Source organism: Mustela nigripes, chromosome 5, assembly GCF_022355385.1.
Source record: "Mustela nigripes isolate SB6536 chromosome 5, MUSNIG.SB6536, whole genome shotgun sequence".
Lineage (NCBI taxonomy): Eukaryota > Metazoa > Chordata > Mammalia > Carnivora > Mustelidae > Mustela > Mustela nigripes.
In genome coordinates this window covers 23,521,143-23,542,299 of record NC_081561.1, presented here as the reverse complement: position 1 = coordinate 23,542,299, position 21,157 = coordinate 23,521,143, and the positions used below count along the sequence as shown (strand labels likewise).

Sequence of the window (21,157 nt, the reverse complement as noted above, 5' to 3'; positions counted from 1 at the left end):
TTTGAAGACATGGGATATAGGTTTGGGTTTGGTTTTGTTTTGTTTTTAAACATCATCATAACATACGCCTTGCTAGATAAAAAACCATATAAAAGAATTGGTCATGGGTAGGCAGTGATAACTCTTACCAGAATTTAAAAGCGAGAATCTGATACCCTTCCTAAATCCATACCTGATTTTTGAAAAATATTTATTTATTTTTTTTAGAGTAGTTTTAGGTTCACAGCAAAATTGAGAGGAAGATGGAGAGATTTCCCGTATCCTTCCTGCCTCACACAGGCAGAGCCTCCCTCCCTATCAGTGACAGCCCCGCCCCGCCCCATGGTACATTCCTGACCATGGAGGAACCTGCACTAGCATCTCATCATCACCCAAGTCCATAGTTTTCATTAGGATTCACTCTCAGTGCACATTCCGCGAATCTGGACAGATGCGCGATGACACGGAGCCACCATTGCAGTATCACGGGAGATCGTCACTGTCCTAGAAATCCTGTCTTCCACCTGTTCATCCCTCCTCCCCACCCCCTCATCCTCCAGCCCTGGCAATCACTGCTCTTTCTGCTATCTCCATACTTTTGACTTTTCAAGAATTTCTGTAGTTTTCAACACCCTTGGCTTGATTGCTGGATCACATGTTGCTGTATGTTAAGTTTTATAAGAAACCACCAACTGTCTTCCAAAGCGGCTGCGCCATTTTGCATTCACACCAGCCATGAATGGGTTCCCGTTGGGAAAGTTCCTGCCAGCATTTGTGTTGCCCTGTTCTTGATTTTGGCCGTTCTCGTAGGTAGGTAGTAGTATCTTCTCATTACATAATTTGCATTTGCTTGGGGAACTAGGGTGTACAGCACGTTTTCATATGCCTGTTTGCCGTCTGTGTACTTTCTTTGCTGAGAGTTCTGTTAAGGTCTTTGGCTCCTTTTCATTTGGCTTGTTTATTATTGTTGAATTTTAAGAGTTCTTGGTATATTTTGAATATCAGTCCTTGAGAACACTTCCTCCCAGTCTGTGGCTTGTCTTCTCTTGACGTTGCCTTTTGCAGAACAGAACTTTTTTTAATTTAACGAAGTCCAGCTTACCAGTTAGTCTTTCACGGATCCTGCCTTTGGTGTCACATCTAAAAAGGCATTAAAAAGACATCACCATACCCATGGCCATCTCCATTTTCTCCTCTGTTATCTCCCATGCCCGAGCTTTGGGAAGTAAAAGTTTTCATTGAAGTGTAATGTACATTCAGAAAGGTTCACAAACCCCAAGTTTTTATCTTACTGACTCTTTACAAAATGAACACTCATCATGAAAACCAAGCTCGAGACAAAGAACATCATCAGTGCTTTACAAGCTTTACAGTCTTCCCTCTTGCTTTGCGCTGGTGATTTTCATCCTTGCCCTCTACGGCTCAGAAAAGGTAATTATTATGAACTTCTGTTATGATAGATATGATAAATAGAGGTTAGCTCTATTTATTCTTGAACTTCATAAATAATAGCATTGTATAGTATATACTCTTTTATATTAGGCAAATTTTGCTTTTCCTTGTGGAGAGGTTTTTAATAATGGGTTTACTTTCTTGCATAGAGGAAAAACTATTGAGACTATCTATTTCTTCTTCTTCTTTTTAAGATTTTATTTATTTATTTGACAGAGATCACAAGTAGGCAGAGAGGCAGGCAGAGAGAGAGAGGGGGGATGCAGGCTCCCCACTGAGCAAGAGCCAGACATGGGGCTTGATCCCAGGGCCCTGGGATCATGACCTGAGCCAAAGGCAGAGGCTTTAACCCACTGAGCCACCCAGGCACCCCAAGATTATCTATTTCTTCTTATGTAAGTTTCGGTAAATTGTATTTTTTATTAGGAAATTAGTTATATTTGGAATGTCTGTAGGATCTCTACTAGTATTTCTTTTTCTATTTCTGATTTTGATAATTTGATCCTTCTCTTTTTCTCCTTTAAAAAAGAAACAAACAAACAAAAAAAAAACAGTCTTTCTGGGGCTCATTAATGTTATTAGTTTTTTTGAAGAAGAGGATTTATTAAATTTACTTATTTATGGATGCTTTCTATTTAATGGATTTCTTCCCTTTGTTATCTTTTTTTCCTCCTGTTTATGGGGATGGAGTGGAGATTAATTTGCTGCTTTTCTTTCAGCTACTTTGAGATGGATACTTAGATAGTTTTCAGCTTTTTTTTTTTTTTTTTAGTAACATAAGTAGGTCTATAGATTTCACTCTAAGCATGCCTCTAATTGTATCCCTAAAATGTTGATATCATAGTTTTTAAAAATTTAAATAAAAATATTTTTTTGGACACCTGGGTGGCTCAGAACATTAAGCATCTGCCTTCAGCTCAGATCATGATGCCGGGGTCCTGGGTTGGAGTCTTGCATCGGGCTCTTTGCTCAGCAGGGAGCCTGCTTTTCCCTCTGCCTGCTGCTCCCCTTGCTTGTGTGCTCTCTCTTTCTCTGGCAAATAAATAAATAAAATCTTAAAAAAAAATTTAAATAAAAATATTTTTAAGATTTCCTTTGTGATTTTTTTGGGGGGGGCTCATTTTTTATTTGGAAATACCTTGCTTCTGTTCTAATGATTTGGGGATTTTCTAATTCTCTTTTTGCTATAATTCCTATGTTAATTTCATATAGTGGTAGCAGTTGGAGAATGTGCTTTGTGTGATTTCACAGCAGTTAAGAAACTTCCTCTATATTATTTGTTGAGACTTGCTTTTCATGAAGCTCAGCATATTGTCGCTTTAGGTAAATAAAGGCTCTATGTGTACTTTGAAGAAATAAGTTCTGCAGTTACTAGGTACAGTGGTTTAAATATTTCAAACACTTTATTGTGTTCTTGGTATTATCTATGTGTTTATATCCTTTTTTAAAAATCTGTTTTATCATCTGACAGAGATGTGTCTAAAAATCTCCCACTGTTGCAAGGTAGCACACACATGTATGTATATATAGTGTATATGATAATATTATTTTCCTTCTGTTACTGTTGGATTTACTTTATACATCTTGAGACTGTAATTCAGACCATACAGATTTAAAATGATTTCATCTTCATTAATGAAATGTTTCACTTACCTCTTTGCCTCTTAAAATCTAATGTTAGTCTTATATTATTGCAGACATACTTATTTTCTTGTGGTTAGTGTTTGCCGCATATAACTTTTTACATGCTTTTAGGTTCACTTCTGAATACATGTATTTCTGAGTGTTTCTTGAAAGCACCTGATTTTTTTTTGCTTAGATAATACATTTTTGACATTTTTTTTATTTAGAACATTTACATTTATTGTAATTATTGATTTATTTGTATAGCAATCTACTGTATGTCTGTTTTATTTCTTCCTCATTTTTTCGTTGTTCTTTTTTTCTCCTTTTCTACCCTTTGGATTAAGGATTAATTACATTTCTAAAATGGTTCCCTTTTCCCTGTGTTCCTATTAACTGATTAATTATATATTCTTTTACAAGACTCTATCAGCTAAATACCAGGCCTGTGCCCTCTTCGTAATTAATAATATGGATTAGCATATTCAGATCTCAAAAACTATTCACATAAACAAACCTGTGTGGCATCATTTAATCCAGTGATTTTCAAACTTACTTGGGAAATTACATGGGGAAGTAAATAGGGACTCTCAGAACACCCACCGTCCTTGGGGAGACACCCAACTAGAGGTTTAGTGCTCTACTATCACTTTAACTACTACAGTAGGTGTTTCTTGATAAACTTTGAGAAAGTGTATAGAGCATGGGGGTTATATGATAGGGCAGCGACCAACTTGGTAATTCTGTATCAGTGCATGGAGTTTGAGAATCAGTCTCGGAGACCATATGGTTAATATTATTTCAGGAACCTTCCCAGGAACATGCCCCTGGGAAGGCGATAACTCACATGTAGCAGGGAGCTGGTTGAACGACCTACAGGAATTGCTTACTTTCATTGCAGTCCTTGAGTGAGTAAGCTGGTATTCAGTCTCCCAGTCTGGTCATTAAATTTAGAGACTCTCTGGTTTTTAATACTGTGCTTTTTCAAGTTGCACAACCTACCTGTAAGAAGTTAAACACACTCTGAGGTTGTTAGCCATAGCTAATTAAGTATTAGAATCCATGTACTAAAGGTGAAGCTGTTATCTGAAGAGTTAACAATATACCGTTTTCTTGACAATAATTAAGTAGTGTGCATCTGCTCACCCAGAAGAGTGATCAACTCATTAAGACACAGGTTAAAAAGAAGCAATTATACCACTCTTCCTAAGAGTATTTGCATTTGAAATAGGACTGTAGAGGAGAGGGTAACACTTTAGTCCAAAGAAAAACATCTCTAATGGTAAAGTTTTTATATTGTTATTCTTAATTAAGCAATCTTTCTTTTCTCCTATCCTTTAGGGAGAATAGAAAAAAGAAGGTGTGATGGTAGATAATTAGAAAATAAAGCCTGACATGAGAAAAAAAATGATCGCTTAAGTTGGAATCAAATTTAAGTTAATTTTCAGGCATTGTAAAACAAATGCAATTCTGAGAAGTTGAACATTCTAATAATCTTTTTTTCCCTCCTTTCTCAGGTGTGTCCTCTTTAAGTATTCAATTTGCCAAACTCCCAAAGGGATTAAAGCATTTAAATTTATCTAAAACCTCATTGTCACCTAAAGGTACAGTATATGTTATTTACTTTGCTTTATTTCTGTAATATTTCTGCTACACCGTGCTACCTTAAATAGTTAGAATTATTGCTCCGTTATGTATCTGGGTACATATTACAGTACTCTGATGGTTACAAGAGAAAGAAGTGGTGTAATTGGAATTCTGGTTGTCTAAAGTGAAATGCTTTCAGGATAGAGCATAACTTTGAAATAGAGTATTTAACTTTTTGACTTTGGGTGGGGGAGTGCTTACCTGGGCTGCCCCTGCCTCTGCTCCCCCCCCCCCCCCCCCCCCCCCCCCCTCCCCAACACCGCCACATGGATAGTCTCCTGCATGGAAAACTGGTGAACCTAACTGGGCAGTCACATCACACCTCTGCCCGCTCTGTCCTGCTCTGGAGATTGCCTTTCCTTCCCCAGGGTCTTTGCTGACTCCACTTACCCTCCTCTCATTGTATCTGGTTGTTCCATAAATCTGTCCGTTCTGTCGTTACGTTTTCACATCAGCACCCCATAATGCTTGATTTATCCCTGTGTGCATTGTGCCTTTGTACGTGCTTTGTATTCTGCTTAGAAAGTCTTTCATCCTGTAGAGTGAAACCAGACTTCTTTCCCTCCTTTGTGCTTCCCTTTCCTGGGTGTCTCCTTGACTCACACCAAACGCTTCCCCCTGGTCCCCGGATCCATGGCGGTTTTTCCTCACACTGAGCCGTTCTCGGCAACACCAGCTGGGTGTCCCACCATTTCGTTCAGTTCGGACACTGTCTACCCAGAGATGGCCCCAGATCCCGAAGGTGAAGGGCTCAGACCCATTAGATTGCTCCCAGCCATCCTTGAGACCCCATTTGCCAGCCTCGGTTATTGGAGGTCCCAAAGACCTCGTCTTGCGTTTGGTTAATTCGCTAGAGCAGCTCATAGAACTCAGGAAGATACTGTGTTTGCTGGTTTCTTAAAGAATCTGATACAGGACACAGGTGAACAGCCAGGTGAAGAGATACATAAGACAAAGTGTGGGAGGGTCCTGAGTGCAGGCGTGTCTGTCCCTGTGGAGCTGGGCTGTGTCACCCTCCTGGTGTGGATGCGTTGGCCAGCCTGGAAACCCCCCAATTCTGTTGGGATTTTTCTGGAGGCTTCTCCAATAGGCATGGTCAAGTATTAACTCAGTCTCCAGCCCTTCTCCTCTTCCTGGAGAATGGGTGTGGAGGGAAGCTTCTAATCATGGGTGCGTCTCCCTGGTGACCAGCCCCCTCCAGGAGCTCAGCCACAGTCATCTCAATAGAACAAAAGATGCCCTCAGTGCTCTTAATAGTTTGGAAATTATGAGGGTTTAGGGAACTTTGTTCCATAAATAGGGGTCAGAGACCGATAGATATGTATTTTCTATTATCTCACATCTCCCCTTATATATATTCTTGGAGAGCTTCAGTTTATTTTATTTTATTTTGTTAAGATTTTATTAATTTATTTGACAGAGACACAGTGAGAGAGGGAACACAAGCAGGGGGAGTGGCAGAGGGAGAAGCAGGCTTCTTGCGGAGCAGGGATCCCGACCGGCTGGATCCCAAGACCCCAGGATCATGACCTGAGAGGAAGGCAGACATGTAACGACTGAGCCACCCAGGCATTCCTACTTTAGTTTATTTTATAAAACACTGATTTGTGGGGCACCTGCATGGCTCCATCAGTTAAGCATCTGACTCTTGATTTTGGCCCAGGTCATAATCTTAGGGTTGTGAGATCAAGCCCTGCGTGGGGCTCCACACTCAGCACGGAGTCTCCTTATGGCTCTCTTTCTGCTCCTCCCCTGCTCATGCTCTTTCTGGCTCTGTCAAATAAATAAAATCTTTAAAAGAAAAAAAAAGTACCTCCTCAGAGGTGGTGAGACAAAGTGAGTTAATGTACACACCGTGCACTTTGGCGCAAAAAGGGCCCCACCACCATCACTGTCCGCATCTTGCTCTGTCCTGTGTGTTCACATGCTTCTCCTTCCGCCCCGGACAACCCCAGGGTCCCCTTCCCTGGACCTTCTGAGTCCTGCCCCTGTTGTGAGACTGAGCATCTGTCCCCCTTCCTCCCTGAAGCCTTTTCCTACCCCACCCTGCACAAGTGGATGCTTCTTTCTCTCGGTTCCATCGCACTTTGCATATTCCTCTGCTTTAGCCTGTTTCCAATTATGTGTTGATTGTGTCCTAGCCTGGGAGCTTCCGGACATTAAGGCCTTTGCCTCCGCCATTGCTGCGTCTCTGGCACCTGGCCTGTTCTGGGTCCCTACTGCATGTGTCACAGGCGAGCGGGTCACCAGCAAAGCGGTCCCTAGGTCCTGTTACAGTCACCTAGTCCTGCTTTATTCCCACCACACAGTTACCCTAAGAGCGATTTGAAATTGGGGTTATTCCTCTAAGTCTCATGATTTGACGCGCAGACAGTTAGGTTTAGGCGTTCTAGTGACTTCCCAAAGGGGCACATTTGCCCAGGAGTCTGTATTTTGTGCTGGTGCTGGAAGCCGTCCACAGGTCTCAAAGCTAAGTGCCGTCCAATGACGTTACCACTTCTCTACTCCAGCAAATCAGTTTCATAGAAACCTTTTTCTGACGATTATCAATGCATTGTATATTCATGGTAAAGATTTAGAAGATACTGGAAGGTATAAATAAGAGAGCCACAGTTACTCATCATGCCTGTGCCACACCATTAGGAGACTGCCCCCGCTGACGCCCAGCACCTGCCTTCCATGCAGCTTCTGTCTGTATGTAGTTGGTCTGTCTGTCTGTGCATAGTTGTTCTGTCTGCCCACGTACAGACACACACACAAATGGTATTACAGGATGCTTGCCATTTTGTAAACTTTCTCTCGGCGTTGGATACTGTGACCACATACACGTGAGTGCTCTCAGTGGCCGCATATGCTGTTCCAGCATGCGGGGGACGCCCCATAATTGATTTAAGTGGGCTGTTGGTGAACATTTGTGGGGTTTCTACCTTTTCAGCAATGCAAACAGTGCTAACGTGACTTCTGTATGTAATTACTGGTCATTTGTTACCTTCTCATTGAGGATAAATTTCTCTAAGTGGAATTGTTAAATCCCAAAGGTCGAGCATTTTTTTTAACGCTTTCTTTGTGTATTCGTTGTCACGTTGTCCTCCGAGTTCTTTGTCCAAGTATCCACATTCCCACTACCCGTGGATATTATTCTTTTTCTTTTTTTAACAAGCATGTAAGCAAAAGTGTCCTGATTTTTTAAAAGGATCTATTTATTTAAGAAAGAGAGCGAGAGAGTGTTCACGAGTGGGGGCGGGGTAGAGGGAGAGAATCTTCAGGCAGACTCCCTGCTGAGCAGGGAGCCCGAGGGTGAGGCTTGATCTCACGACCCATGAGATCACGGCCAAGAGTCAGACAGTTAACTGACTAAGCCACCCAGGCGCCTCCAAGTGTTCTGATACTTGAATTTTAGTTTCTTCGCGTCTTGCTGAGGTAAATTCTCCCCCAGCCCCCACTCCCTGCACCCTCCGGTTTCTTGGTCATTGATCTTTTGGAGGAAGTTACTAGTTTCCATCCTTTGTTACCTTTCTATTTGCCATGTTAATCTTCCTTCTTAATTTATATATATTCCCTACACACTAAAAGTATTAATCATTGGGCGCCTGGGTGGCTCAGTCGGTTAAACCTCTGCCTTTGGATCAGGTCATGATCTCGGGGTCCTGGGATTGGGTCCCGCATCGGGCTCCCTGCTCAGCGAGGAGCCTGCTTCTCCCTCTGCCTGCTGCTCCCCATGCTTGTGCTCTCTGTCTTGCTCTCTCTCTAATAAATAAATGAAACCTTAAAAAAATTTTAATTATTTATCATGTGCTCCATAGGTATAACTTTTTAAAATTAGTGTCAGGTATACAAGATAATGATTTCCTACCTATATATTGTGAAGTGATCACCACAATAAGTCTAGTTAACATCTGTCAACACACAGTTCCAATTTCCTTTTACCCTGTGATGAGAACGTTTATGATCTACGCTCAGCAGCTTTCAAATATACGATACGGTATTAACTATAATCACCGTGCTGTGTGGTCCAACATTTTTTAAGATGGAGCAGACCAACTTGAATTTATTTATTTTATTTGTTCATGACTGTGAAATAGAAAGAGAGGGATGTGGTGATCGTTTATCCTCTCAAGGACAAACATGGGGTCTGGGGTACCTCTGTGCCACCCCTCACTATGTCCCTGTCCCTCCAGGTGTTATGAGGGTGGGAGGTCCCCCAGGCAGAGCAGAGATCCTCAGCTTCCTCCTGAGCGAGGACAGACCCACGTTCCCCATGCCCTTCCCAGATAAAGGTCATCATGTCACGTTTATCTTCCCTCTGTCGCAAAGTTTGTATGCGTTAAAATTTGTGGTTTGAGAGTTAATATTGTTTAATGAGATTTTTAAAACTGTCCTTCCTAAGAGATGTTTGTCTTGGAATGTTGGTTTTTTTTTTTTCCCTCATAAAAAGGAGAATTTCTTAAAGGATTTCGTTGTTCTTGCAGATTTTCTTGTAGTATCCGAAAGCTTTGAAGATTCACAACGACTCAGATTACATTGCAGTTTTAATCTTTTGCTGAATTTGACTAACATTTGTATTTTACTTCTGTGAAAACATGTATATTCATGGCTCCCTAATTCAAGACAGATTTTTTAAAAATCTCCTCATGACATCCCCACTGTCTCTAAATACCCTTTCTCTCCCTCAGATGTTAGCTAAATGATAGTTTTCTGGATTTCTAGTAAATATCCTGCTGGTTGCCAGATTACGTCCGTGCTAGGCCATCTGGTACCACCTTTTTCCAGCTGTAAACACTCCAATAATAAGTACGAAGCATGGTCACAATCACTAGACAGCCGGCATCGAGAATGGCATGTGAATCTGCTGAGTTTGAGTTGTGAGAGCCCTGATTTTTTTCCCATCCTATATTTTTGTATTTTCCTGCTGTTTTTGTGCCTGTTCACAGAAGCCTCACGTGGATTGGGCTCCAGAGGTGGGAGCGGAAGTCCTTCATTCTGATTTAGTGGCAGGAAGCTGAGCTGAGAATATAATTCTCTCCTGCTTCTTCTGTTCAGGTGTTGGCCAACTGCCAAGCGCCCACACTTGTCAAGGAGCCTTTTCCTGTCGAGACTCATTTGACCTTCTAATTTTGGAATTTATTTGTTGAGCTTTGTTATACCTCACTAAGGAAGGGATTTTACAAATGATTTTCTTGATGGGAGACAATCTGGTATTCTCCACGCTTGCAACTCAATTATTCCATTACAAAATACACTAGTCCTACCAGTAACGGTACCCACTGAAGATGTTACCTCCAGAAATTAACCTTCTGTAGGCCATGGCAAGTTCCTTTTACCCAGCATCATCAATCAAATCTCCACCACCTTCATTGCCAAGCTCCTGTCTCTTACCTCTAGAACCTACCTCACTGAATTATGATTATTTGACTGCGTCTCTCTCTCATTCCACTGTCTTTTCGAGGGTAACATCACAGATCCAGGGTCTCAAAAGCCCATGCCTGGCGGACAGTCGGTCTTAGATAAGCTTTTGTTGCAGTGAATACATATTCCTTGTGCAGTGCTGATTTTTCATGCTGGAGTTTATTCAGTTTCCTTCTTGATGGTCTTTGAACTTTTTAAGGGCAATGAATGGGTCTCATTTACATTTCTTTCCCAATCCCCAGCATTTTATAAACATTTTTACGAGCACTTAACAAATGTTGAATTTGATAGCCAAGATCTGCTTCCTGGTGCGGAACTAAAATATTTTTCCCTCTGCACTTCTGTCTCTTCTCTCTCTCCCAATACCCAGAGGCACAGTCACCCCTGAGAAATGGCTCAGTTGTCTTTATCAGACACAGACATTCTGCAGTCAGTTGTGTAACCCCCCCAAAGGCAGAGGATAAGATAGTAACCCTTTCATCAGTCCCATGCAGCAAACATTCCAAACCCTTGGAGCAGAGACCAGCTCCCATGCAAGGCTGTTCTTGGGACCTTCTGCTTTTTTCCTGGCTTCTCTGAGTTCTGCCACTGTGGCCAATTCTGACGCCCACTGGCAGGCCCCACCCTGTCCCTTATCCCAAGGAAGGTCTGTGGAAGTGGGGACCACCCCCCCCCCCCACCAGCTTCCCTGTCTCCCTGTAGGGTGCTCAAGACAGGCTGGGGTTTTTAAGAATTTTGCTGGAAAAAAATTTTTGAATGTATATCCAGTTTAGAAATCACCATATTTCCAGACTACACACATTGGAACTGTTGACCATAGAGACATGAAGAGCTTGGCTATGTCCCCATCTCTGTTACCCTAAGAATGAACATCCGAGCTGCTGTGTGTGTTAACCTCTTCCAATCCCCACAAGCGGCCAGGCTCTGCTGAGCTCCCATTTTTGTTTTTGTTTTTTTTTTGTCTTTTTGTTTTTTTAAAGATTTTATTTATTTACTTGACAGACGGAGATCACATAATAGGCAGAGAAAGAGAGAGAGAGGAAGCAGGTTCCCCGCTGATCAGAGAGCCCAGTGGGGGGCTCAATCCCAGGACCCTGAGATCATGACCTGAGGTGAAAGCAGAGGCTTAACCCACTGAGCCACCCAGGTACCCCTGAGCTCCCATTTTGTAGGGACTGCCTTCTAGAGCCTTCCTCTCCCCGGGGAGAGAAGTGGCCTGAGGAGAACCCACCAGCAGCCGTGCCTCCGTGACTATTACCGCTTAGGAAAGAACGTGGTTCTCCCCTCACAGAACTCTCTCGTCCTCCTCATGTATTTGTTCCTGGTTTTTGGAGGTGGCGAGACCCTGTTCCATTCTGTTCCGTTCAGTGGACTCTGATCCGAGCTTTTTATGTTACGTGTGTCAGTAGTGTGTAGAGTGTTAATTATCCATTTTTGCTTTTGATTGCTGCTTATATTATATGCAGATCGTGTTCTCACCCTTTCTGAAAAATCCATTTCCCTCTGAATTTTGCCTTGGGAATGATGTATTAGGTAGAACCGTTATCTGACTCCTACCTTAACTTCTAAGTACTTTAAATAGCAAGAAGTGCCTGTAGGTACCACCGCATCACTTAAATCCCACACACCAAGTCAGGGGCACCAAACAGAATTAAGAGAAAGCTAGAAATGACCAGTTCGACTCTCGTGCCTCATTCTGGCACTTCCCAGTCCCAGCCTTTCCAGCCACATCAGAAGTGGAGCAGAAGGAAGCCAATTCTGTTTCTCTCTCCTGCCCAGTGAGATGGCTGTGTCCTTGACTCTGCCGCTCACCCCGAGGGGAGGTGGGAAGAAGACAGTCCTACCTTTGGGGACAGTACTTGTGGCTAACCTCTGTCCTGCAATCTGATGGGGCCATTTATAGACACTCCCAAACCTCATTTTGTTTCCTGGAGTGGAAAACGAGCTGGGTCTTCTCCATGTTGCAGGGGTGAACAGCCTTTCTCAGTCACTCAGTGCCAACCCGCTGACCGCCACCACCCTTACCCATCTCGACCTCTCAGGGAACATCCTCCGCGGAGACGACCTCTCGGTAAGCTTTCCTTTCCTCACAGCCATGTTCAAAGACACCGTATTCCATAAGCCTGGAATGATTTCCAGACATGGCTTTCCTCTCTTCTCAGGAGAGTTTCAGATCATTTAGTTATGAGCTTAGGATGTATTTTAGAGAAAAATCCCAGAGCCGTCCTTAATTACATGTAGTCTAACGCATAGATGTTTTCCTCTGTTAACTTGATATTGCTAAAGTGTGAATTCTTTTTGGAAACACTTTTTCTGAAGGACCTTTTTCCCCCACTTCCTTTTAACCATTATTGAACCTCTTATAATTGTCTGATAAGAAAGATTAGAAATGTAAACTGAATGATTTCGTCATTAAGTAATATTGTTGAGAAGACAGGTGTTTCTGTTTGTTTTTTTGTTTTGTTTTTTAATAGTTTACAGTTGTAAAAGGATTTTGGGATAACGTCCAATCCTATATTCCATGAATACAGTAGGGAAAAGGGAGGGTTGGGAATACATTGGGGCCACTCTTTAAATAAGTTCAAATTTAAAGGCAAAAAGTTTCCCCTATGATGAAATAAGACTTTCCTGCAGCTAAATCAGTAATATAAATGGCTGGCAGATTTTATCAGTACAGTGAATTGGGTGTGATCTCACTCTCAGATTTGGGGAGTTGTCCCCTCTGGTCTCTGTGACAGAATTTAGAAGCAATGCTTCCTTGTCGTGTAGAGCCGACAACAAGTGCGCGTCTTTGAAGAACCCTCCTCATGCGTGTTCTGCCTCTTCGTGGGGGTGAGAACCACTGTGAAATGTATTCCCATTTTCCTTGTGTTTTACTTTCCCTGTAAGGCAGGGAATATTGCCACAGTCTTTTGTAGGATTTCTTCCCTCTCCCTGACACTTGAACCCATTTTAAGCAACACTGGTTCCCAGTGTGCCGTGATTTTCTTCAATGCATGGCCGGTCCATGTTAGTTATCACCTCCCATGATGATTCATAGGTCTGCTTCCTCCCAATATGAAACTGGAAGTCAGATGGGAGATCACTAAGACGTTACGGTGGCGAACTAGGGAAATGGAGGGATAAAAAAGGAGCCTGAAGATTAAATAATAAGACTCTGCTAACATAGGGACATTAATAGTCACGTGAGGTAGATAGCAAAGCAGCCCGGGATTTTTTCAGACAGAGTGGGTCTTGCTCCCGCTTGCCTCTGGGGAAAGTGAAGTGGAAACTCGAGGCCTGTGGCAGTGGGCTCACAGCCCTGGACAGGTTCTGGGAGGTTCTGGGAGCCATCCAGCAGGAGCAGGGAGGGGCTTACCCGGCCCCTGTCTTCAGGGCCAGGGGCTGAGCTGGACCTGCCTCTTCGGAGAGGTGCTGTTGGCCAAGTAGGGTCTTGTCACCTGTGGAGGGTGATTAGAGCTCCCCCAGCTGGTGGCCAAGAGGAGACCCACATGCCCAGCAAAGCCCAAGAGAGGCCGAGATCGTTACAGAAGCAAGAGCAAATTATTTCTCTGGATCAGAACTTCTCATAATCCAGTCTGCTGTGTGTGTCTAGTTATTCTAAAGTATTTACAGGAGAGTCTTTTGCTTTTCCGAGTTGGTAGAGAGGATTTTGCTCAAGCATGATAGAGCTAAGCCACTGCACCGTGAGTCTTTACTAAGGATGAGGACATCTCGGTGTAAGCTCGTTAGTTTTTGCAAGGATCTGTTGACATCCAGAGAAGCTAAGGAGAATGTAGTTGTTTTCCTGGGGGCAGGAGCCTGGACTTGGTTTGCTCTCGGTGGACTCTGGCTGTGGTTCCTCGGGGCAAGTAGAGAAGAGCTGAGAACTCTTCCATTTGTTGTATTGATGGTCTTGCGCAGGAATAAGGGGAGAGTTTAGGGAGCGTTCGAAACCTGACATGTCTAACTATGTGTGAAATTAAAAACAACAACAACAACCTAAACCTATAGTGCCATCCGACCCTTTCTTGTTAGATTTTGGAAGTAACTAAGGGTAGAAAAAAATCGTTGCACTGGATGGAAGAGAGTATATAGCCTGAGACCATTTGATGGTTCAAATTCAAATTAGTAGATCTTTGAACACTTTCAAAAGTGATTAGCATTTTGAGAGGGTGAGTGCTAGTCAGGTGGTATTTTAATCTTAGCAGTTAAAATTAATTAGCACTGCTCCAAAATTATAAAAATGGAGCTAATCAGGAAAACTAAGTCATGTGTAACAAAAGGGGGTTTGGCAGCCAAGAGTTCATTTGGCCTTTTTTTTTTTTTTTTTTTAAACTCAGACATAATATTATTTTAAATATTCTTTGCTCTCAGTTATTTCAAATAACTTTGCTCTCAGGGACGGCATGGACGGACATAAAATTCTGCTTGTCCTCTTGGGAAGAGCAGAGAATGTTATGGGAATGAAAGTTACGTGGGTAACTTCTTTTTAAAATATTAATGTGCACGCGTGTGTTTCTAGATCCTAATGTGTTTGTTTTGTTTTTGCTTTTTTTTTTTTTTTTTTTTTTAATCTCAAGTACATGTACAGTTTTTTGGCCCAGCCCAATGCCATTGCTCATCTGGATTTATCCAACACGGAATGTTCCCTGGACATGGTAATGTTTTTTGGATACTGGGCTGGGGTGTCAGAGCAGCCATTTACGGGGGATCAAGAGAGGGCTTTCTCCGTCATGAAGTTGTCTCTTAGGCCCCGAAATCCTGGAGGCTGAGAGCGCCTTCTCTCTTTCACAGGTCTGTGCAGCTCTTCTCCGCGGATGCCTCCAGTATTTAGCTGTGCTCAATCTCTCCAGAGCTGTCTTCTCGCACCGGTATGGGTTTGTACCTGTCACCCTTGTCCTCCAGGAGTGTCTGTTGTCGTGATCTGAAAACAAAGCGGTAAAGGATATGGGTTGTGTGTGCAGGGAGGTGGCCTTAAACCGTAATCTGCGAATGCGAGGCCTTGGAAGTACGAGTTTTTGTTGTACTTTCTCACTGCAGTGTGATGGATGTTCCTTGCCGTCCCCCAAGCCTGCTATGTGAGCTAACGGCCGCTTGCCCCGTGGGACGGGCCCTCTCTTTTCATACAGGAAAAGCTCTTCTAGAAGGGGCTTCCCAACAACAAACTGGGAAACAAGTATAAACTCCCTTGCGGGGCAAAGAGTAGAGCCTGCCCCAAACTCATGCATTTTTTTTTTTAATGAAATTTTTAAAAAAACATTTATTTATTTATTCTAGAGAGAGAGAGGATGGAGGAGGGAGGGGCGGAAAGGCAGGGAGAGAGAGAAACTCAAGCAGACTCTGCGCTGAGCAGGGACCCCAATGCGGGGCTCGATCCCATGACCCTGAGATCCTGACCTGAGCCAAAATCATGAGTTGGCCGCTTAGCTGACAGCCACCCAGGTTCGCCCTGGATTCATGAATTTTAATTTGTAGAATTGGAGGGCCAGCCTGAGCACCTCACTTCTACTTGCTGACTTAGAATTGTTTGCGGTGTCGGGCGTTGGGTTAGAAGCAGCGAGTATCCACAAACAGCAGCGACTTAAAATGGAGGGAAAGGAAGGAAGAATTATCAAGAGTACCTGGGGTTCGCACCTGTGAAATTCTGGGACCGTCCAGTGTGTTAATACCGCATGACCCTTAGCATTCAGAATATTGACCGTAGATCACAAACAATATTTTCGTCATTATGTGCCTTGTAATAATAGGGAGAATTGCTGACTACTCGAAATACCTCCATTTTAGTAAGTTACCATTTTGGTATATTATATTCAAAGGCATAACCCTCACTTGTTTGGAAAATTAGGCTGTTCAGCCGGCTTTATTCTATAGTTGTGCCTCGCAAATAAATTATTCTATATTTTAGAGCGCAGTCAGTCCATTACTTCAGTGGTGAAGTGAATCTTTACAGGAGCAAAAATATGCCACAAGCACCTCAACCGAATAACATGAGAGCCCCCCCAGGCGCCTCCTCTGGGACGACTGGCCTTCAGAGTGCTTAAGCTTATAGAGTAGGACCACGCTTATCCAGTGAGAAGTTGTGATTAAATACCCAGCCCGTCACCTAGGCACAGTCCTAACCAGCCCTTAGTAATTACCTTGAGGTTCATGTGTTTACCCTGAGCTGTGGACTGTCAGCCAGGCTGTTCATACTTTTGTTCCTACATGTATCAGTCAGGGTAGGTGAGTCGCTCTGTAGCAACAAATGGTCCTCCCTCCCCACCCCCACCTCCATGGCCTTCCGCAGTGGTGGTCTTGTGACATGTCGCTTGTGAGTGGCCATACTGCCTTGATTCCAGAACGCAGATCTCTAGCCACATAGCAGAGGAAAAAGAGTTATAGCTCATACGAGCTGGTGCAGCTTCCTTCTGGAAGTCACACACGTCACTTCTGTCTGATGGGATGTCCTCTTGGCCAAGGGACTTGCCTGGCCACGCCTGCCAGCAGTGGGGGAATGAAGTATGGTCCTCCCACAGAAAGGAGCAGTGGGTATTTGAAAACGTTGGTACAGTAGACATCCAGTCAAGTAGTAGGAGAAGTATATTCAGTGAGCATTTTAGCAACATTTACCATCAAAAACAAACAGGAGTCTACAAGCTTACATCATTCCACTATAGGCACCAGAGTTCATTGGAAACATCTAATATATATTCTCCCAGAATTCTCTTTCCTCTTAAATTTATTTGTCAACCTCGTAGAGATTCTGGTTGCTTAGGTAGTTGTTCTTAGGTAGCCTGAAATTACCTTGTTTTAAAACCAACGTTGACAGGCTTTCCTGGACCTCTGTACAAGAAATACGTGCTTGAGCTAGACCGCTAGCCTAGCCTCTGCCCCGAGAGTCTGAATAACTACCATTAACTGAGAGCTTCCTCTCTGCCCGGCTGAGTGCTTGCCGCACGGGACTTGCGTCACTTCTAGCAGATAGAGCAAAAGAAGCCACGGGTTTACATTCCAACTCTGATCCTGGGCTCTTGTTTTCCCAAGACCCTCCTAGTATGGCATGGACTCCGCCTTCTTTCTGAGATGTACAGTTTCTACCATAACAACGGCCCATATTTGTAGTCTGTAGCCATCTCCTTTGAAGTTCTTTTTTTTTTTTTTTAAATATTTGACCTGAAATGATTAGATTTGCCCTATGGATGTAGGAGGTGAGCAGGCATCATGCCATTCAGACTTTTTGTTGTTACTGAGCTCAACATTAGGTCATGTCTTTGCACCTGAGATGGGCCGCGTCTATCAGTTTTGCCTAGTGCCTGTAACGATCCTTAGTATTCAGTGCCACCCAGAGGGAAAGCTCATTAAATTGGGAGAAATAGGGTACCTGGGTGTCTCAGTGGGTTGAGCCTCTGCCTTTGGCTCAGGTCGTGGTCTCAGGGTCCTGGGGTTGAGTCCCACATTGGGCTCTGTTCGGCGGGGAGCCTGCTTCCCCCTCTCTCTCTGCCTGCCTCTCTGCCTACTTGTGATCTCTCTCTCTCTGTCAAATAAATAAAAATAAAAATAAATTGTGAGAAATAGACATCCTCTTTTACCTCTAGTTTCTTAAAAATTCCAACAAGGAGATCTATGAGTAAAACACAGTTTGAGGAAAAAAAAAAAAAAAACAAAAACACAGTTTGAGATCCTTGGCTACAAAGAATGGTGGTAGTTTTAAGGACTTATATGAAATGTCTTAACTTCTCCCATCATTACTTTGATGATATTGGATTTATTTAGCTTCCAGACATTTTGTTTCTTTTTACCTTTGAATTTCTCCCCAAAATATAATGGAGTCATGGATTTTTTTTCCCCCGGTGTCTGAATAAGCAGTGGGTAACTTTGCCAATCCAGAAATGGGCTACCAGACCCCAAGTGTAACAGCTGGTATCACTCTCACATTTTGTTTTTCAGGAAAGGAAAAGAAGTGCCCCCGTCCTTCAAACAGTTTTTCAGTAGCTCCCTGTCCCTGATGCAACTCAACCTTTCAGGCACAAAACTGTCTCCTGAGCCGTTAAAGTGAGTCGTTAATTCATTTTCTCCAGATCGCTTAACATTCAGTTTGTTATTACGAATGTGCTTGAGGGAAGGGGAAGCAGAAGACACGTAATCCTAAGACAGGCAAAGCAGATGAAAATGCCTTTCTCATTTCGGGGCACAAAAAGGAGATCACATTCTTTTTGAAGACATTGTGCCCTGTTGATAGTATTGCGTTTTCAAGGGGAGAAAAAAAACCTTTCTTTGGTTTATGATCTTGACAGTTGTCACTGATCCGTAGATGTTGCCCCGCCAGGTATCACTGCTTTTGTGTTAACGTCTGTTGAGCTTTAGGTATTTCCATGTGTGTGTTCTAATCAATACTTATTCTCCGTATTTCTCCTAAGCATAGTAAACTGTGCACAGTCCATTTGCAACGGAGTCCATTTTCAGATGCTTTAGTTCCTGAATTACTTCAGTCAGCAGAGGCTGTCTGTTCCGTGTGTTTACTTGGCTGGGTTAGTATCCCTAGCGGGGAAGTTGAGCTCTTTAACTAAAATAAGATTTGAGGATAATTTGTCGTCCTTGAAATTTCTGTTCACCAGGGCCAGAAATAATCAGAAGGGCTATAGGATCAAATTCCCTTCGAGTCTAAAGAACATATTTTCGGGTAGTTACGAACACGTACAGGTCACACGTGTTCAAATACATGCACAGATTTCTCATTTCCCCAGCTGGCATGTAAGTCAGCATTTAATTTTTCCCTTGTAATTTGTGTGACGTGCTAAAATCAGTGTCTGCTCTTCATTTTATTAGAAAATTAATCTTCAACTAATTTGTGACTTGCCTTTTTTCTTTCGAGAGGTGTGAAATCAATCGCAGTATCTCCTATGGCACCATAAGACCAAAACAACTGGACGTCTTTAAGGACAGTAGATCTAGTCCAGTGCCAAGAAAAAAATCCAGTGGTCATCAGCAGTTCTTCTTCTTAAACATTGAGTTAATACATTGAGTTTGCTATTACGCAAACCAATGGAATCAGTATTCCAAATGGGGATCCATAAGAATTTAGTTATATTTACTTCATTCACTCATTCATTCATTGAGCTAATATTTGTGGAGCATTTACACCATGCCAGACATGAGGAGGGCGCTGGGTAGAAAGCAGATCCGGACTGATCCTTGTCCTCAGTGTACCGCTACGAGATTGCTTATTCAGAAGTTCCTGACAGATACCCGGTACTCCAGTCCTTTCCGTGTTCTCGGTCCTGTGAAATACAGAGTAGCTCTTCACTGGTTAGCATCAGTGATTCTGTAGAACGTTCCACACCACCACAGCACTGGGTTTTACTGTGTACTGTTTAGCATAGAGACCTGCTGATAAAAATTATACCTCAAGAGTTATTTTGTAACTGTTAAATCTTGTGGCCTGTTATTTATGGGAATATTTAATAGTGTTCTGTCAGTAATCTCTTCAGTTCTGTGTTTCACTTAGTAAAATCTTAACGTGAGGGAAAAGGTTCCGCGGCTAAAGATTCTGTAAGCAAAATTTTGAATTTTAAATATTTAATTAATTATTAAATATTATTTAAAAATAATAATTAATTATATTTAATGTGAGGCCAGAACTTGAAAAGAAATAACAGAACTGAGGTATTGGGGTTTACCTGGGGTGGGGCACATTTCTTGGGCCAAGGTCACGCCTGGAGGAAGACTGATGTCTTGGGGGGTTCTGGGAGGTGCATCGCGGTGCCGGGCAGTGGCCATCAGTGGCCACAGGCTCCCGACACGCCTCGCCCACCACGTTCCCCTGCACCAAGAGGGACAGATAGAGACCCTAGCTTATTGAAAGGTTGGGGGTCATCAGCCATAAGAAAATATGCTAAAGCAGTGCAACGTCTTCTGAGAGAATCCTTCTCCGTTTGGACATCACCGTGTCCTGCAGAAGTCTCCCACCATTTGGGACTTCTTCAAAAGCAACGCAGAGACTATGACCGCCTACTTTGCAGCTATGCTTTTTCCTTGCAGACGATGAAGTATCCCAGGGACTTTAGTAAAGAGCCTGGTGACATTGTCCCTCGTGTTTCCTACAGTCTTCAGAACAGCAAGGTTCTCATGTATCCCGAGGATGCTCCTGGCTCCTGCATCACTCAGAGCGAGGCCTGAGGTCCTGTTTATGCTCATGCTGGTGCTCTCGCTTTCTTCCCCCGTCCCTGCTTCCCTGTGCCCTTCCTTGTTCCCTGTCACATGGCCCCCCTTCTCCCCGGCTCCCCGGCTGAGTATTTTTAAGAAACCTATTGCATGAGCTACTCAGGAATCCTAACTAGCATCACATGTCCGGAGCCGGCGAAATGAGATACAAATTCTTGTCTTAACCAGCACTGCAGTAACGATGGAGACTGATGGATACTCGTTAAGGCTGTTCTTCCATCCCTGGTGAAAGTAACGATGCTTCCTGCCCAGAGCTGTCCCCGGTGTGCCTTGGGCTTCGTCCTCGTTCCGTCCGGTTTTGTTTTACACTTGCTGTGGGTTCTTCGTCTTTGCCAGTCTCAGAGCTGGTCTGTCTTCATCTCTGGTCTCCTGTACTGTCCTTAAATATCTAAAAGGGCAGCTTTGTTTCCTGGGCCTTAATCTACATGTCAGGAGAAGAGGGAGAATTTCCCTTCCATATAAGCCTTCCAAGAATAAGAGTGTTCAAATGTGTGGCTAAATTCTAGAAACTCAGCACATATTCGAACTCGGAGGGAATGTGCTGACTGTCCCATTTTGCTGAGAGGCACCCGAGAGAAAAGTGATGGGTGACGTCATGGGAGCCACCCCACTGTGGGTACAGAGCCAGGACCTCAGGGCTGGCCTTTGGGTTCTCAGTCCCAGGCACTTTCAGCGGCTCAATACTGCCCCCAAGAAGGAAAGGGGGAACAGCACTTGTTGGGGGAAGGAGCAGTTTAGTAAGAAATGAAACGGGAGCCATGCCCACAGATGACAGCTGCCCAGCTTTTCTCCTCGGCCGGCGTTTAGAATAAGGGACTGGTGAGCCAGCTTGAAGGAATGAGAGGAAAGGCACTACCCCCTCCAGCCC

The 21,157-nt window shown here is 43.4% G+C and overlaps 1 protein-coding gene across 8 annotated transcripts in view; it reads left to right on the top strand.

Moving 5' to 3' along the window:
* Nucleotides 1–21,157, top strand: part of CARMIL1 (capping protein regulator and myosin 1 linker 1) — a 298,433-nt gene that overhangs the window by 161,936 nt on the left and 115,340 nt on the right. For all 8 annotated transcript variants that reach the window (XM_059399579.1, XM_059399577.1, XM_059399578.1 and 5 more), the window contains exons 12-16: nucleotides 4,572–4,658; nucleotides 12,075–12,178; nucleotides 14,670–14,747; nucleotides 14,884–14,960; nucleotides 18,016–18,120. In XM_059399579.1, the coding sequence (XP_059255562.1) occupies nucleotides 4,572–4,658; nucleotides 12,075–12,178; nucleotides 14,670–14,747; nucleotides 14,884–14,960; nucleotides 18,016–18,120 (451 nt within the window). The remainder of the gene's footprint in view (nucleotides 1–4,571; nucleotides 4,659–12,074; nucleotides 12,179–14,669; nucleotides 14,748–14,883; nucleotides 14,961–18,015; nucleotides 18,121–21,157) is intronic.